At 39.1% G+C, this 15,392-nt stretch overlaps 7 protein-coding genes across 14 annotated transcripts in view; 4 read left to right on the top strand and 3 right to left on the bottom strand.

The window, feature by feature from the left end:
* The window catches only part of LOC139819552 (uncharacterized), a 91,819-nt gene extending 88,402 nt beyond the window's left edge, over window positions 1-3,417 (top strand). For 2 of the 3 annotated variants that reach the window (XM_071789004.1, XM_071788997.1), the window contains 5 exons: window positions 59-281; window positions 340-679; window positions 748-1,035; window positions 1,095-1,175; window positions 3,275-3,417. In XM_071789004.1, the coding sequence (XP_071645105.1) occupies window positions 59-281; window positions 340-679; window positions 748-1,035; window positions 1,095-1,175; window positions 3,275-3,417 (1,075 nt within the window). Of the gene's footprint in view, window positions 1-58; window positions 282-339; window positions 680-747; window positions 1,036-1,094; window positions 2,941-3,274 lie in introns of those variants that run through there. The other variant, XM_071789013.1, reaches the window with a different exon arrangement.
* Window positions 1,789-4,460, bottom strand: LOC139819619 (glycerophosphodiester phosphodiesterase 1). The gene is made up of 5 exons (XM_071789106.1): window positions 3,424-4,460; window positions 2,942-3,117; window positions 2,624-2,825; window positions 2,307-2,536; window positions 1,789-2,207 (listed from the first exon to the last, which is right to left on the bottom strand). Exons 1-5 carry the CDS (start codon window positions 3,757-3,759, stop codon window positions 2,066-2,068), a joined length of 1,086 nt encoding a protein of 361 aa, XP_071645207.1. The 5' UTR covers window positions 3,760-4,460; the 3' UTR covers window positions 1,789-2,065.
* Window positions 4,461-4,696: 236 nt separating this feature from the next.
* Hacd1 (3-hydroxyacyl-CoA dehydratase 1) lies at window positions 4,697-6,423 on the top strand. The gene is made up of 5 exons (XM_071789218.1): window positions 4,697-4,984; window positions 5,166-5,283; window positions 5,617-5,852; window positions 5,940-6,121; window positions 6,201-6,423. The coding sequence occupies exons 1-5, from the start codon at window positions 4,905-4,907 to the stop codon at window positions 6,278-6,280; spliced, it is 696 nt and encodes a 231-aa protein (XP_071645319.1). The 5' UTR covers window positions 4,697-4,904; the 3' UTR covers window positions 6,281-6,423.
* A 160-nt stretch (window positions 6,424-6,583) lies between these two features.
* On the top strand, window positions 6,584-8,513 carry Mrpl37 (mitochondrial ribosomal protein L37). 2 transcript variants are annotated; one of them, XM_071789087.1, is made up of 7 exons: window positions 6,584-6,694; window positions 6,859-7,044; window positions 7,122-7,346; window positions 7,417-7,536; window positions 7,618-7,724; window positions 7,799-7,981; window positions 8,056-8,513. In XM_071789087.1, exons 2-7 carry the CDS (start codon window positions 6,869-6,871, stop codon window positions 8,475-8,477), a joined length of 1,233 nt encoding a protein of 410 aa, XP_071645188.1. In that variant the 5' UTR covers window positions 6,584-6,694; window positions 6,859-6,868; the 3' UTR covers window positions 8,478-8,513. The 2 variants fall into 2 exon arrangements, with proteins under 2 accessions (XP_071645188.1, XP_071645197.1); XM_071789096.1 differs by lacking the exon at window positions 6,584-6,694 and having other exon boundaries at window positions 6,701-7,044.
* LOC139819625 (cyclin-dependent kinase 20) lies at window positions 8,345-10,487 on the bottom strand. 2 transcript variants are annotated; one of them, XM_071789129.1, is made up of 7 exons: window positions 10,388-10,487; window positions 9,839-10,027; window positions 9,525-9,713; window positions 9,206-9,442; window positions 8,909-9,136; window positions 8,571-8,750; window positions 8,345-8,484 (listed from the first exon to the last, which is right to left on the bottom strand). In XM_071789129.1, the coding sequence occupies exons 2-6, from the start codon at window positions 10,022-10,024 to the stop codon at window positions 8,595-8,597; spliced, it is 996 nt and encodes a 331-aa protein (XP_071645230.1). In that variant the 5' UTR covers window positions 10,025-10,027; window positions 10,388-10,487; the 3' UTR covers window positions 8,345-8,484; window positions 8,571-8,594. The 2 variants fall into 2 exon arrangements, with proteins under 2 accessions (XP_071645230.1, XP_071645221.1); XM_071789120.1 differs by having other exon boundaries at window positions 10,279-10,436.
* A 153-nt stretch (window positions 10,488-10,640) lies between these two features.
* On the top strand, window positions 10,641-11,712 carry Trs33 (trafficking protein particle complex subunit Trs33). Its single transcript, XM_071789233.1, has 2 exons — window positions 10,641-11,032; window positions 11,139-11,712. The coding sequence occupies exons 1-2, from the start codon at window positions 10,907-10,909 to the stop codon at window positions 11,538-11,540; spliced, it is 528 nt and encodes a 175-aa protein (XP_071645334.1). The 5' UTR covers window positions 10,641-10,906; the 3' UTR covers window positions 11,541-11,712.
* Window positions 11,713-11,835: 123 nt separating this feature from the next.
* Window positions 11,836-15,392, bottom strand: Cbs (cystathionine beta-synthase). 4 transcript variants are annotated; one of them, XM_071789061.1, is made up of 7 exons: window positions 15,297-15,392; window positions 15,052-15,178; window positions 14,412-14,539; window positions 13,773-13,882; window positions 13,087-13,690; window positions 12,694-12,964; window positions 11,836-12,601 (listed from the first exon to the last, which is right to left on the bottom strand). In XM_071789061.1, exons 3-7 carry the CDS (start codon window positions 14,492-14,494, stop codon window positions 12,158-12,160), a joined length of 1,512 nt encoding a protein of 503 aa, XP_071645162.1. In that variant the 5' UTR covers window positions 14,495-14,539; window positions 15,052-15,178; window positions 15,297-15,392; the 3' UTR covers window positions 11,836-12,157. The 4 variants fall into 4 exon arrangements, with proteins under 4 accessions (XP_071645162.1, XP_071645177.1, XP_071645153.1 ...); XM_071789076.1 differs by having other exon boundaries at window positions 14,412-14,535; XM_071789052.1 differs by lacking the exon at window positions 15,297-15,392 and having other exon boundaries at window positions 15,052-15,288.

Raw genomic sequence — 15,392 nt, 5'->3', positions numbered from 1 at the left:
CTACAATTTTATAAACAATTATGCAATATCCTTTAGTAGGAAAATATATTTCTTACAGTAATGAAACCAAACGAACGGATTACGGCTCGATAAGAAGCACGGTTAAGCGAAAAATTCTGACTGATCCGCAAAAGGAATTACAAAGTATCATAATGCACTTGGAAGAAGAAAATCGACAATTGCAAATCGAGTTGCTAGATATACAGGGCACCAAAGCAGAGAGGCTACAACGTCACCGAGCGACCATCGAATCTCAACTGCAGCGATTGAAAATGCTTAAGGTACGTTAAGTTGAAAATTGTTTAAGCGTTGTTCGCTAAATCTGTCTAATTTTTATAGAAATGTTTATTCACCGATACGGCCCAAGTGCCACAGATCATCACTCGTATGCAAAGCACCCCGATGCTGCCACCCTTGTCGTCCAGATTAACGGCCTTGCCTCTGGAATTCGAATTGAGTCCGATTATCAGACAAGACGGCACGAACCAACAAGGAGTCAAATTACAACATAGAAAAGAAAAATTAATGTTAAATAGTTTTAATACATCGTCGCCTATAGAACGTACGGTAGAAGAGAATAACGCCAACGCTCTTTCTTGCGTCGAAGAGGCCTCCACAAGTACTGGATTCGCCAATATGTCAGAAAGCAATCGTATAGAATTAAGTACTTGGATCGGAGGTGAGTACAAAATACATTAACGCAATTAGGAAGAATCCGTAAATTTATATGAACGCTTGTTAAATTAGGAACAAGAAGAAGAGAATTGACTCCAGCTGACAGTGGCTTCTCTCAGTGGTTGGCCGCTGGCAACTCCAACTGCAAGGAAGACAATTACGCGGCAATTAGTAGTACAAATAATGACACGTCGTTGATAGCTTCTCAATCTCCAACTGGCATTCATAGAGACAATACGCCGTCTTCCCTGCAACGCCCCGATAAACACTCGCAACACAGTAGTTTGCAAAATATTCAAGGAGATCTTAATGATATACTAGATAGACTGCAAAATATGGTTGCAAATGACTGCTTTGACGGTAAGTTATACAGAATAACACGAAAATATGTACGTAACTAATGTACGCGCTTTTTGTAGAATCATACGATGGCAATGACAATTGTAAATTGAAACGTGCCACCACAGAGATGGAAGATCTATTGACTGGCCTCATTGAAGGTATGGAATCTCGTAAAAGTAAACTTACTACTATCGTCTAAAGATACGCCTTAAATGTAAACTTAGGTATCGTACGTTTAACAATTTTTATATCGCACCGACTGACTTTTTTTCTTTGCAATTTTGCTATAATAATCTTAGGTACTTGTTTTTAACTCTTTTACCGGCCTCTCATGTATAAAACGTGCCATTTTAAATGACGCATTATCCAAAGAAGGAAATTAATAGATTATCTGATTATACTAAGCAATAACGAGTACGAAGATTGCACTCGATATTACACGCTGATAATCAAGCAATATATTTAGTGATAATTGTGAGATATGATTACGACTATTATATTTGAAAGAATATTTTTTTCATATTTTTTACATACGTATTTATTGTAATATCTGTGCAATCATTAAAGAAACGATCTATTTTGAAGATTGCTATTGATAATGTGTGAAAAATGGATGGGTTTTATGGTTCTACATTTAATATGCACTTTTTTAAGAACTTAAGAAGTTCTTAACTGCTTAAGAACTTGAGTAGTTTTAATTAATTTACTCTCGGTAAGTTAAAAAAAATTATATGAACCTCGTTGTAACGCGAGAAATTGTAACTCCGTCCATTTAAATCCCCTCAATGTAACGAGTAATTTTATTATCGCTATTTGCACATACATAGGCGTCTTGTATAAGACATTATAAAATAAGTGCCTTATAATCTATGTTAAAAGTAATATAAGTCGTTATGTCAATTTTTTTTACGACCCGACTAGATAGCTGATGTTACGATATATAATCTACATAATCGAAAGTAGAAAAATTTGTACGTGCATAATGCCAGGCTGTATGGTACAAAAGTCTTTGAAATTTAATACTGAACAAATATATATCGGACATTTACTACATGTCCTTCTCTAGATGTAGCGTGTCGGTTAGATAAGTGACTTTGAGGAACCTCGAGAAATGCGTTTTCTCCGTCGGTCGATTTACCGTCCACGCCATCACGCGAACACCGCGCTCGCGCCATCGTTCTATTACGCGTCTGAAATAAAAATTGAATATACATAAACTTGTTCTTACGAATATGTATACGTGAATGAATGAAATTGTGAAGGTCTGAATTTTAAAAGCGTTTACTTACGGATTTACTATATCCTTGTGCAACAGCACAGCCGAAACGCCAACGATATAGTAGACAAAGCGCGGTAGCAGCCACTCGTACAAAATCTCCAAAATGCAAGCTGCCAAATGCTTAAAAGGATTGCGGTACCGTGCCGGGCCGGGTGCTTCCAGACCGGCGTACGACGCTCTCGAGAAAAAATATGGCCTCCAAGCGAGACTCGAGACAATACGCGGCTCTTTCTTCCTAATCTGAACATAAAATTTTTATAAATATAATTTTTGTTTAAATCGACATAGATATGTAACTTAAGTTATTAATCGATGTTTAATTCGTACCATGTACACTACGATCGGATTGAAACTCGACACGACGCCTCTCTGGAACAATTTTGGATATTTCTCGTACGCGTCTAGAACGATTTGCACAACGTCCATCCTCGTCTCTTTTATGTCTATAATTATTCTTTGCTCGCTGTTCAGGCATTCCTGCAGCGCGTCGTGGAACAGGGCGATCTTCTCGCCTTCGGAAAATTTGTTCCTTTGGCAAAACAATTTTTTCTTTGTTAAAATACTCCGACAATACGCTAGGCGTACGCATTTTTTATACAAAAGCTACAATTAAGTTGAAATATATATATACATATATAATCGTACTTAAGTGGGTGATTGTAAGTTATGTCAAACTCCTTCAATTCTTCCCATGTCATTTCACTAATCGTGCCCATCTGGCCTGTGAGTCTTTCGATTGTCGGGTCATGGAACGTTATTGGAATGTTATCTTTCGTTAGTCGTAAATCAAGCTCAACTGCAGTACAGCCCTTTCCTTTGCTCTGTAAAAAAAGATATAGACAATGCAGCAAGGAATACCATTTCCAAAATGGGAATGTTTGTAGCACACAAAATAAATAAAATTAGTACGCTTGAAACTACAACGGAAATATTTAATAATTAAACAGGACAATGCATTAATATAAAAATATTTTACAGAAGAGTTCCTCCGCCTTGCATTATTAAGCGACAATGAATATGTTAAACAAGCCAACGGCAAAATCAAGAGGCACACAAAACGTCTGAGCTCCAAACAAAAATTCTTAGATACTATGATAGCTAAGCTACGTCGAGGTGTGTAACTTTACATTTCGGAAAGCCAACAAACTGTTCTCGGGATAATCGTATCCTCCACCACGGTGGGCCACCACTCGCATGCAATATTGCTCTCCGTTACCGTGGTTTTCAGGCACGGAGCTATCTCTGCCCAGGAGGAGCGGATTCACGCCGAGCACCTCTTGCACGGTGCCGACGGGCGGAGGGGACACTCGGGTCAATTTCAGCGCTACCACGACAATCAACGAGCCCCAAACGATCCAGGGAACGGAAAACTCATACAGGACGGTGACCAGCCCGCTCATCGCGGTCTCCAGGAATATCCATAGCAAAGCGCTATTCACGATCAGCTCGAGAACGTGATGCATCTTGGACGTCTTGGTGTTAATCTCTCTCCACGTTCACCGCGCGCAGGATTGCGCGTTGCGTGCTCTATCTAATTGTAAAAATCCCCTTCAAATCCCCCCGCCTTGTCATAAACGAGAGAGCGAGGGGAAATCCAGGCGGGTGTTTGCTGTTTGCCGTGCTATGTTACCTCAGATAAGATTAATTGCCCCTCATAAAGCACGGCCGAGCCTTGAAAAATGCGCGAGGTCGAGCGCAACTCGCGCGACAAGCATCCTGGCGGGGCGCGTCATTCTCTCTCTCGCTCGCGAATTAATTTGCGGGGTCGATTCGTGCGAATTTCGTACCCTCCGACCCTCCGACCAAACATCGGCGGAACCTTGCTAACAATGCTAACAGGGCACGTTTTTTTTCTTCGAGACAATTCTTTTTCTCCTTATCTCTCACAATCTCTCGTTCGTTCTCTCGTCTCGGTGGATCGGTCGACGCGCGATTCACGCGATTCACTTCGAGAGACCGTGCCAGCGGCGCACGGTATAAGATCAAACATCAAACACGCCTAAACAAAAACAATACTATTCGCGACGCGAGTACGCGAACTTTGGGCGCGTCCCTATGCAGCTGTATGATTCAGGCGATTCAGCGCGGCTCGAATCCTTCGCCTTCTCGTCATCGCGTCACGTCGCACGCGTTTCTTCCCGCGCGAGATTCGCGATTGGCCGATTTCCTTGCCTCGCGAGCGATGCCTTTTGACAGGAAGGCATTAGAGCGAGAGAGGATTGTCGTTTGTCGTTATCGTTATCGCACTCTCGCTCGAACGGGAGTGACGAGAGCGGGGATTGCGGGGGGGAGTACGAATAACGGAACGTATGTTGCACAATTATGCCGATGTTGCTAACCTTTCGAGTTAAATGCTGAACAAGCATATAAATATGGATTAGGAATAAAAAGAAATCGCTGGGGCGAATCGTAACTCAAAATACCTTGCCTTACGTTCCTCATCAATAATTCAAACGATACTCGATGACGAGAAATGCATGATAAGGGATTTTTTTTACGCGCATATTGAAGACCGGACTCTTCGGGGTCGAGCAAAGGTTGCGTTGAACTTGACTCGTCGCGAGGTATTTGAGAGCGAGACGACGTTCGAGGAACTTCCACGTTAGACATGGCAAGAACGAAATCCAAGGAGCCGGGTGCTCTCTCGAAACTCTACCTGGCGTCGTATAATCTAGGCCAGACGTTAGGGTACGTCAGTTTGTGAATAATAAAGTGAACTTTTCTCACGATTAATTTTTTTACACAATATTGTATAAAAGGTGTCTTTTTCATCGCTCTGTTCCGTTTGTTACGGAGTTTTCTTTGTGCGTCTTATATTTTCTTTTCTTAAATGTTCTGGAAAGAGATAAATTTTTTTCTTTTATTTTAGATGGAGCTATATATTGTATCAGATTATACAATATTATATCCAGCCTTCTTCCGGTGGTACCTTATGGGATAAGACCAAGCTACTTGTGATTGTTTTTCAGAATGCAGCTTTATTGGAGGTATATTCGACGATATATCTTAGAACTTTTGATTGAATGTAATCTGAGACAGGCAGAAATTATCTAAAACCTTAGGCCAAATCTTGAGCTTTTGATTTTGAATTTCTACTGGAAATGTTATCAAGCAGCAAAAATATAATTTTTTTTTAAGAGTTTAAATTAAGACTAAATTGGAATTAAAAATATCAGCAAATGGGGAAAAAGTTTTGTGAAATCTCTCACTATAGATTAGAAACTTCAAAAGTGTTATTAGATTTTCATGTAGATTTATCCCTGAAAGTATAATGAGTATATTACTTATGTATAGTTAATTATAGAAGTTTCTTTTTTCAGATAATGCACGCAGCACTTGGATTGGTACGATCCAATGTTGTAATCACAACATTCCAAGTCTTCAGTCGCGTCCTGGTTGTAGTCGGGGTTATCCTGGCTACTCCTTACACGTATGCTGCTGCGTCCCCAGGTCTTCTGCTGGCTCTCACCGCGTGGTCCATTACGGAAATCATTAGATACTCCTATTATTTTGCAAACCTCATCGGTATTGTGCCACACCTACTGGTCTGGCTGAGGTGAGCTTAAAAATCTCTTCCACTGTTCCAAAAAGTTATTTTTATTTATGTGAGATCGCATTACGAGGTGGAAACTTTGGCTTTCAGATATACGTTGTTCATCATACTGTATCCGTTGGGCGTGACCGGCGAATTATTGTGCTTCTATGCCGCCGTAAGGTACGCCAGCGCTAATCCCGACTCTTGGAGCTACATTCTACCAAACAAATGGAACTTCACATTCAGTTACTTGTATTTCCTGATATCAATTATGCTGTTATACATTCCAGGTGAATATCAAAAGCGTAAAATTACATAGTAAACAGGAAATAAATTATTCATTAAATATTTCGTTTGTTCACTGTGCAGGTTTTCCACATCTTTATATGCACATGTTCGTGCAAAGGCGCAAAATACTCGGTCCCGATACTACCGCGAAGGAGAAATAGCTCGTAAATCCAATACAATAAATATTTTGTTATGCATTTCTAATTCACATTTATATGTATAAAGGAAATAATGAGGGGATTTGTAAAAAATATTTTGGATTAAGGAATGGTTATGCGTTTGATAAAATATTAAATATAGAATATTTTGTAGAAAGTATTTATTTATTCCTAAAAATTTTATTACACGTCAAATCATGTAATCGAATGCCTGTCATTGTTAATCTCCGTTATCAGAGGTTGCTAAAAAATGAATTTTAAAATGGTTATTTCATCAGAAGGATTCCTATATTATCGATGCAGCTTAGAATTGTTATAAGCCGGAAAATGGGTTATGCAGGTTATGCTTTGCGCACCGAAAGTATATTGTAGATTTGAAGGATATTATTCAATTTGATTTTATTGTTTCTCATCGATGTGAGTTACGATGTCGAGTACCGTCATTTTATTTTTAATATTATTTGATAAGAACTCAATACTGATAAAGAGAGAAAACTTCTTTAGTAAAGCGCATAACCTTTAAGACTTTCGCGCCTACTGTGTTGTTGTTAATCTACCTGTTACTATTAATCTATCCTCAGATAAAGTACAATGAAGCTCACGCGGGTATTATACAAGCAGCATATAGGTAGGATGATTAGAAAACTGTGGTACGTGAAGCGAGAACGTAAAATAACTGACACCAAGACGGAAGCATACTTGTCAACGTTGAGGATTTCGGTGAAGGACGCCTCGGAAGTAGCCTGTCCGAAACAAGAATTTCCAAGGTACTCTTCTCTCCTGCATTTCTCGCAAGTTACTGTTTATATATCTGATACTAATTGTAAATTGTGTGTTATACAAGGCTAAATTTAGAGTTTCTGAAGCCAAGGCAAATAACGTTTGACGAAACGCATCCCGACTGGAAGGCTCAGGCTTGCTTGATATTTGAGGATCGTAATATCCTGCAAGAGGGATTTTCTCAAGCACAGATACTGACAAATACTGTGTGTCTGCCGGACAGTTCTTCAAATTATATCCAAGATTCAGATTCAAATCTGCCGGAACATGTAGATGACATAGTAAAAAGGTATATTAAATTAATTTTTGTTTTAAATTAATTTTCTACTCATATATTGAATATTCTTTGGTATTTTTAGGATAATTTATACTTCAAATATATTTGACGCTCATCAAGAAAAATTGCCAAAAAGGAAGGATCCTGAAAGACCTGCGTGGGTGTTTCCTAGAGATTTTGGCATAACAAATTGGAGAAAAATGTTAGTAAGTTAAATATTTAAACAGCAACAGTATATATACATTCATACTTATTTCTTAACAATATTGAATATTTTTTGCAGGCGAAACTTGTCTAGGAAACTTGTACAACTTTGCGAGTTATTGTCGGGTCCAGATATCGCGCAGAAACGATGTATTTTGTATGATGGGATAACAAAGTTAAACTTAGGTAGCTTAGTTGGATATTTAAACGTTGCACTGTGCATTCAATATTCCACTTAAACATCACATGTTGTTTTCCAGATAAAGAATCGGACCTCATTCAATTTACCCTAAGATCAGATGTGGCGGTCATGTCGTCGAATCCTCTAAAACCAATAGAAAGTTCTGACAGCAATATGGAAATAGAGCTCCCAAATATACATCCAATGCATCACACCATCGGTTTGAATGCGACAAACATTTACAGAACTGAGGACATATATCGTAAGTTTAATGCTCGTTATTTCCAATATACATATACAATATACTTCTAATATCTAAGTATATTCTAATTACAGCTCTCAGTGCAACATCGCCTTGGATGAACGTTCATACCATCTTTGTGCACTACGACCCCGAGGAAGTGAAAAATTTGACGGAATTAGCTGTGATGCAGAGTCAAATTTTTGGTCGGACTCTGATAAAAACGTACACCGCGGCGGCGTCCTGTGCACGGCAGAAGTTCGGTTCATCCGTGAAGAAACTGCCAGAACCCGTGACCGTGCAATGCATTCAATCGGATGGGAAGAACTATCACTTTTTCATATTTCAACTCAATTCGTTGGACGCCAATGACGCTCGTGTGAAGAATTTCTGGTGTCCTCTATCGCCGTTGACGCTTTACGAGAAAGCTGAATATGACGTTGGCAGGCCAGTAGTCGAGGGATACAATCCGGAGGTATTCAGAAGAATACTTGCATTTTACAGGAATGGAAATTAAATGAAATCTGTGAAAATAAATGAAATCGTTAACGGATTTTCTAATCTTTTCTACGAAGAACATTTTTCATCTATATATCATTCAATAGTATACCATTAATCATCGTAACAGTCATCGTTATACAATGCTTAGAAGATTTTCGAAAAGTATGCTTGGTTGCACATGCGGATCGATTTTCTTCGGTTTTACACGAAGGCGATGATCCAACGGTGGTTTTATTAGATTTTTCATAGAGGGGTATGGCTTGGAGTAAAAGTATATATGACACAATGCCTGCAACAGTAATTTTTCATTTCTATTTGTGTCTACGTATCTTCTTTCAATCGCTTACACCCTAACGAAATGTAAGTAATGGAAGAACGGTGCAAAAATAATAACCAATTAAAAATTCGAGGGCAACAGGGTCTCTGTATTATCTCATTATCTATTACCTGTTCAGCTGTGAGACGTCTGGACGAATTATAAATCAAAATCTGCCTGATTAGATCGACAGCTTCTGGCGGCGCGTCTTGAACAATGCTCTCCCACGTCGTGCCTTTGTGATAAGGAAAGGTGATTTTGTTGTAGTCCGGTAACGTACTTAATTCGGGCCATGATTCGGACGTAGGAGAACCCAAATACTTCAAGACGATGGCCAGTTGCTCAATGTCAGTTTCACCCTGCAATTTGCAAATAACAGCATTGCACATAATTTAGCAATCTATTTCAGTCAAGAAGGAACTATTTACCGGAAATAGTGGGGAAGCGTTCAGCATTTCGCCGAATATGCAGCCGATCGACCAAATATCGATCGCGGACGAGTAATAACGTGCCCCGTAAAGCAGTTCCGGTGCCCGATACCACCGTGTGGCGACCTGATGCGAATATGGCTTCGTGCCATCCCGCCACATCAATCTACTCAATCCGAAATCCGCGATTTTCAGGATACCCTTCTCGCTGATCAACAAGTTTGCAGGTTTCAAATCCTAAAATCCAATTCCAAGCTCTTCGTCACTTTAGAAGCGATTACATACATTTGAATCTCTTTTGAGATAAAAATCCGCGTACCCTGTGTATTATTTTCTTGCCATGCACATAAGCTACACCCTCCAACAACATTTTCATGTATGTTTTAATTTGCGCCAGCGTCAAGGATATCTCGGGATCTCTTAACACTTCCCATAAACCTGTTGGCATGTATTCGAACACCATCACGAAGTCTAGACCGTTTGGGAAAGCATCCAGCAGCTCCACGACCTGCAAGCAAGTGGCGATGAATACAAATTCCGCCGAATTGATACGGGAAGGAATCGGTGCACGCTTTAAATACTAATTCCTTTTTATTTAGAAAAAGTCAAGATGTTAGACGAAGGAAAGCTTACGTAGGGATGCTTTAATTGCTGCAAACTTTTCACTTCGCGTATGATGGACGCAGGTAGCCCGCCCTCGGTCCTTTTAATCATAATCTTCTTTAGCGCCACTTCCTGATCCGTGGATGTATCGCGCGCTTTCAGAACCAAGCCTTGCGCTCCTTCGCCAATCTGACCGTTGATGACATACTTCTCCATGTCCTGTTTTGTTCAGAAATTTATGTTACCAAGATTATGAACAACAGTACATCATTACTGTTAATTATATATAATAAGCAATACATTAATCAGCGATTTATATTCAATTAACTATATATAATTAAATGTTTCTTAAATAATTAAAATATAGATACGGTCAATTAATTATTATGCATTTATTATAATTATCTAAATAGATGAAATATGATTGATGGAAATGTTGGAAATTTATATATATATTTCTCACGGCTCACTTTTTAAGATTTTTATCAAACAAAATATATGAAAGGAAGATTAAGGTTCATCTGAGCGTATCTTTTAAAAAAATTGTAAAAAGAAATTAATTATTGGTACGCGATATACTTATTCAGCGGCGTGCAGTAAGCGTGCTTTACAGTTTCCATGGTTACCAGTGTGATGCACTGTATTATCATGTGTTCTTTGTAGCTGAACCTTTTGTACCTTTCACGTCTTTCCTCTCTTTCTCTCTAAACGTTTAATTACACCTATTTCTCTTCTACTCGCACTTTCCAATGTCGTAAACGAGAAAAGAGAGCCGAAGAGCAGTTTGAGGAGTTGAAACGAACGGGTATCGTTATCGTGATATCGTTCGTGGCGCATGTGCGACTGTCTGTCAAAGTTATCATACGTTTTATCATATTTTACGATACGCGTTACGATTAGCAATTAGCATGCTTCGCAGTCAGATACGCGGAGAGAGTAATTAATTTCCATCAATTGTGTCAGTCTGGAGAAGGACGGTTGTGTGTCTAAGGTTGTTTAATGTACTTTCTGTAAATGGTACACGTATAAGTCAAATCACACGGGAAAAGAAACGCAGGTAGACCGAGTCAAAGCGAGAAACGACAGCGTCGAGCAACGATGAAGCAACAGATAGTTGACTCCAAAGCGAATCCTGGCGCGACCGGGGAAGCTGACGACTGTCTCTTCGAATACCTGCACGCCGAGCTGGTCAATTACGTTCTGAGCAGGTCGTCTAACGCTGCAGTGAGTAATCGGCCGTGAGAATGCTAATCGGAGCCCACCTGGACGTACACGGAGTTTTGTTAATTTACCCCGCAAAAGAACTCACCTGATTTGTTGTTTCCAACAGGAAGGCGAGGAGGAACTCTCGCGTTTAGAATGGATGGGGTTCAGCGTCGGGTACAGAATCATCGAACGGCTGACGAGGGAGTGGAGCAGGTTCAAGGACGAACTGGACATGATCAAGTTCATCTGCACGGACTTCTGGTCCAGCCTGTATCACAAGCAGATCGACAATCTCAGAACTAATCATCACGGGGTGTACGTGTTGCAAGACAACGCCTTTAGGCTGCTGGACAAAGTCGGTACGAGCAACAGCAAGCAGTACCTGAAGGAGAGCCCACGCCTGCTGGCTTTCACTTGCGGCCTCCTCCGAGGTAGTCTAGCGAACCTTGGTATTATTAGCACCGTTACCGCGGAAACTACCACGTTACCGAGCTGCAAGTTTCACGTTCAAGTTCAAAAGATTTAATAGCCATTCGTGGAGCGACTTGGGGAAATAAGAAGATACAGAAGTGTAAAAAGGTACATATATTGCAAAATCTCATATGAGATGCAAGGAAATATAATAGATATTCATCGTACGTCGTATACTATTTTTATTGTATTTAGTGGAAAGAAAATAAATTATTAGTATTCCCGGAGATGAAATAGTTCTGATATTCGTCTTGTGCAATGTACCTATATCTATATTTGTAAATTATGAACCTATCCCAGAATATATTCGAAATAAGGTATCTATATTTATTTTATAACAATTTCGTAGATCTTATATATTTTTTTTTATTTTGTTCATCTTGGATTACATTGATTCATAAAATTACTGCAAAGATAAAAAGTCCAGCTTAAATGCTTAAAATGTATAAGTGCTATAAGAGACATTAAGAAATATTATATTACTAGTTTAAAAAAAGAGATCTAGATAAATGTATAAATTCTACATTGACAACTTTTATACGTCATATAAATCATTGATCCAACGTACACAAATGTAAGATAATAGTATCAAAATCATAAAGGAACGTTATGATGTAATTAGTCTTAATTATCCGACCACGCAGCGCAGGTGACAATCTTTTACTTCAAATTTTATACAATTTCATTATTTTTGCGGTCATTGTCCTTAGTGATAAAATTAAAAATGTCGTTTTGACTTGCAAGTCCGATTAAAGTATTATCGTCGTTTAATACAACCACGACGTAAGATTCTTGAGAAAGAATCCGCGACACTTTACCGAGTGTAGTTGAAGCTGTGACCTTCGTAAATTGCTTGATCATGACTTTCTCAGCGCAATCATTTCGATTCACCGTACCGGAGATTAAATTGGAATAAAGTGCGTCCAACGTAACAATGCCTTCCACGCACATCTTCTCGTCGGTTACTAACAATTGCCGTACGTGACCAGCGGATGTCAAGAAATCCACAGTATTTTGACACGACATCCCTTTTAACAACACGTGCTTTTTTAACGATAAATCCGATACCGGTAGGTTCCACCACCATTTGTTCGCTTCTATCGAAGGTTCAGATGGCTGACAAAAGAATTGAATTGTAATTTAGTAAATATATTCAATAATATTTGAAATAAACTTAAATGCGTAACAAGTAGAGAAAATAACTTTACCAAAAAGTCTCTGGCTTCCATCCATTGATCTGACACAAATTTAGTCATGTAATTTCTTATACTGTCTGGCAAAAGAACGACCAAACGCTTATCCGCAGGGAGGTCTTTCGCGATTTTTAACGCCGCCGCGAGTGCCGCACCGCTGCTACCGCCGCAAAGCAGACCCTCCTTGCTAATCAATTCTCGTGCCGCTTTTAACGATTCGTGGTCTTCGGTTTTCACCCACACATCGACCACACTGCGATCTAGAACTGTAGGTATGAAGTCATATCTACATACGTAAATAAAAAGAAAAAAATTATTTTTATTTTATACGATAATCGCATCAAAAATTATATTACTTTATATTCGATGTCTAGAATATGTGTGCACATGCACACTTCTATTACATACCCAATTCCCTCTACCTCGTAGAAACCAATACCGTCCCCATTCAATTCAGATGGCTCCGCCAAAATACTGCCTTTAGGATCCACCGCGATAATTTGTGTACTAGGCGACAATTCCTTCAATTTTCGTCCAATTCCAGACACGGTGCCTCCGGTACCGGCGCCAATTATCACATAATCTATATTACCGTCGCATTGCTCCCAAAGTTCTGTCGCCGTATGGTCGTAGTGTGCCAATGGATTACCAGCGTTTGTATACTGGTCTAAAACAATACTATTGGGTATCTCTCTCTGCAATTTTTGAGCAACACTGATATGCGCTTCCGGGCTGTCCCAAGCGGCCTCGGTCGGCGTTCTGACTATTTCCGCACCGAGAGCGCGAAGCACATAGACTTTTTCATTAGACATTTTCTCCGGCATCACAATGATGCACTTGTAGCCCTTGACCGCAGCGGCCATCGCTAAGCCGATGCCAGTATTTCCGCTTGTTGGTTCGATAATAGTGTATCCTGGCTTTATCAGACCCTTATTTTCTGCATCCTCAATCATTCTGTCCGCTATCCTATCTTTGACAGACCCACCGGGGTTTGAGAATTCACATTTGGCATCTACAAGATAAGAAAGTTTTCTTAGGTCAGATTTTCATCTGAAATTTTTATCGTTCTGTAAAATATAAATTTTTTCACTCACACATTTCACATTTGATCCCGTGTAATTTAGGAATGTTGTTAAGCCGAACGAGAGGCGTCTGACCAATTGTGCTTAAAATGCTTGATAATATTTTCTTACGGTTTGGTACACTAAGAAATGAAAAAAAATATATAATTGACACAAAAATTGATTATCCGTATACCTCAATATAAATATAAAACGCAAGAAGATCGAAAGTTGCGTAAGTTGTGACACACAGATTTAGTGATAAAGCCTAAACATCACTCTAACACAAACAACTATTACAACTGTTATTAACATTCATGCTTATGATAGCTATCAGAGTCATCAGAGTATGAGATCATCAGAGTCATGCTTATTTGCACAGTGCTCATTCTAGTTTGTAGCAATATTTGTTTTGCAATGTCATCTGTTCATTTTTGTGATTTGTTACAATGTTGATTACAATGACCACATATATGTGGTCTACTGATAAGCTTTGATATTCTTAGAACATATCGTGAGACCTCTCGTGTCTCTTAAAATTAGTACAGAGCTGTAATGTATGACGTGCCATGTGCTATTACAAAATGACAAAGATGTAAACCAAATGGTCAAGATAAAAAGGATTTAAAAAAACTCTTCGTTCTGTAAATCTTCCAGTTATGGCAAACTCACTCCGTTCGTTTCGTATGTGGCGAATTTTCCCCGTTCGCTTTCCACGTACATTTAGACGGTCGGTCTGGCCGCATCAGTTCCATTATTACAATCCTTCTCCTCGATTATTAATCAAACGAAAATTCTAGCTGCAACAAATTATAATAGTTAAATATATCCCAGATACTTAAAAGTATATATCTTAGATATTTAAATATATCTTGGATATATTTAAATGTATCCTAAATACATTTAAATATACCTTGGTAATTTATTTTAATACACTTAAATCTATCTTATCTCAAGATGTTTTAAAGCTCACGTTACAAAGTTGCAAAAATTGATGCAACAACTTAATAGCAAAACGTAAACTTCAACGTGGCAATAAAATCACTTCTTTTGCAATTTTTTTTCTCGTTTGTCTTGCACTATTAAAACCGCGAATGTTTCAGAGATAAAACTATAGAGGATGCAATTACTCAGGTAGCCAAAACGGACCTTGCGAGGTATTTGTTACGAACTTCGTCGGCAGATACTTTTGCTGGCAGAAACAACGAGGGAATCCACTAACAGAATATGATAGCGGATCGATTGCGGAAATCAAGCGGACTCTGCCATTTAGTAACTATATATATTTAAATGATACATTCGATTTACTTACCGTAATGATTTTACCTGCGTTAATGATGATAATGAGATTGATTTACAAAATTGGAATGTTGATTCTTGCCGGACAACAAAAGCACGAGGTTTATCACAGAACGTCAGACTCGAAGCGCAGAATACAGCTGTAAGATAAAAAGAGGAATCAAATGTAGAATTCTAGAATGCACCGGACTCCGTATCACAGCCTCGTCTCGTCAATCGCACGGCATAGTCTGGAGTATACTGAAAACCGCCACGCACATGTCCCTCATATCCCCCTTGCGTGCCTCCGGTATCTCCCGACCTTGAATTCACGGAATCGTTCGGAATCGATGGCGTGAGAATTTTCAAGCCTCG

Source organism: Temnothorax longispinosus, chromosome 1 (assembly GCF_030848805.1).
Source record: "Temnothorax longispinosus isolate EJ_2023e chromosome 1, Tlon_JGU_v1, whole genome shotgun sequence".
Taxonomy (NCBI): domain Eukaryota; kingdom Metazoa; phylum Arthropoda; class Insecta; order Hymenoptera; family Formicidae; genus Temnothorax; species Temnothorax longispinosus.
Note: the sequence above shows the minus strand (reverse complement) of the source record. Positions and strands in the feature narration are given on the sequence as shown.

What these genes read in the sequence shown, in the direction of transcription:
- LOC139819625 (XM_071789129.1), bottom strand. Translation starts at nt 10,024, where the DNA reads ATGGAGAAGTATGTCATCAACGGTCAGATTGGCGAAGGAGCGCAAGGC. An exon ending in GCAAGAAAATAATACACAGG is followed by an intron (nt 9,443 to 9,524) that starts GTACGCGGATTT and finishes ATTGGATTTTAG; the next exon opens with GATTTGAAACCTGCAAACTT. An exon ending in ACGCTTCCCCACTATTTCCG is followed by an intron (nt 9,137 to 9,205) that starts GTAAATAGTTCC and finishes TGCAAATTGCAG; the next exon opens with GGTGAAACTGACATTGAGCA.
- LOC139819619 (XM_071789106.1), bottom strand. Translation starts at nt 3,759, where the DNA reads ATGCATCACGTTCTCGAGCTGATCGTGAATAGCGCTTTGCTATGGATA. An exon ending in GTTTGTTGGCTTTCCGAAAT is followed by an intron (nt 3,118 to 3,423) that starts GTAAAGTTACAC and finishes CTTTTTTTACAG; the next exon opens with AGCAAAGGAAAGGGCTGTAC. An exon ending in ATCCGATCGTAGTGTACATG is followed by an intron (nt 2,537 to 2,623) that starts GTACGAATTAAA and finishes TTTTATGTTCAG; the next exon opens with ATTAGGAAGAAAGAGCCGCG.
- Trs33 (XM_071789233.1), top strand. Translation starts at nt 10,907, where the DNA reads ATGAAGCAACAGATAGTTGACTCCAAAGCGAATCCTGGCGCGACCGGG. An exon ending in GCAGGTCGTCTAACGCTGCA is followed by an intron (nt 11,033 to 11,138) that starts GTGAGTAATCGG and finishes TGTTTCCAACAG; the next exon opens with GAAGGCGAGGAGGAACTCTC.
- Mrpl37 (XM_071789087.1), top strand. Translation starts at nt 6,869, where the DNA reads ATGAAGCTCACGCGGGTATTATACAAGCAGCATATAGGTAGGATGATT. An exon ending in GTAGATGACATAGTAAAAAG is followed by an intron (nt 7,347 to 7,416) that starts GTATATTAAATT and finishes TGGTATTTTTAG; the next exon opens with GATAATTTATACTTCAAATA. An exon ending in ATAACAAATTGGAGAAAAAT is followed by an intron (nt 7,537 to 7,617) that starts GTTAGTAAGTTA and finishes TATTTTTTGCAG; the next exon opens with GCGAAACTTGTCTAGGAAAC.
- Cbs (XM_071789061.1), bottom strand. Translation starts at nt 14,494, where the DNA reads ATGGAACTGATGCGGCCAGACCGACCGTCTAAATGTACGTGGAAAGCG. An exon ending in CCACATACGAAACGAACGGA is followed by an intron (nt 13,883 to 14,411) that starts GTGAGTTTGCCA and finishes TTCATTTCTTAG; the next exon opens with TGTACCAAACCGTAAGAAAA. An exon ending in TGGAAGCCAGAGACTTTTTG is followed by an intron (nt 12,602 to 12,693) that starts GTAAAGTTATTT and finishes TTCTTTTGTCAG; the next exon opens with CCATCTGAACCTTCGATAGA.
- Hacd1 (XM_071789218.1), top strand. Translation starts at nt 4,905, where the DNA reads ATGGCAAGAACGAAATCCAAGGAGCCGGGTGCTCTCTCGAAACTCTAC. An exon ending in AATCTAGGCCAGACGTTAGG is followed by an intron (nt 4,985 to 5,165) that starts GTACGTCAGTTT and finishes CTTTTATTTTAG; the next exon opens with ATGGAGCTATATATTGTATC. An exon ending in CACCTACTGGTCTGGCTGAG is followed by an intron (nt 5,853 to 5,939) that starts GTGAGCTTAAAA and finishes TTTGGCTTTCAG; the next exon opens with ATATACGTTGTTCATCATAC.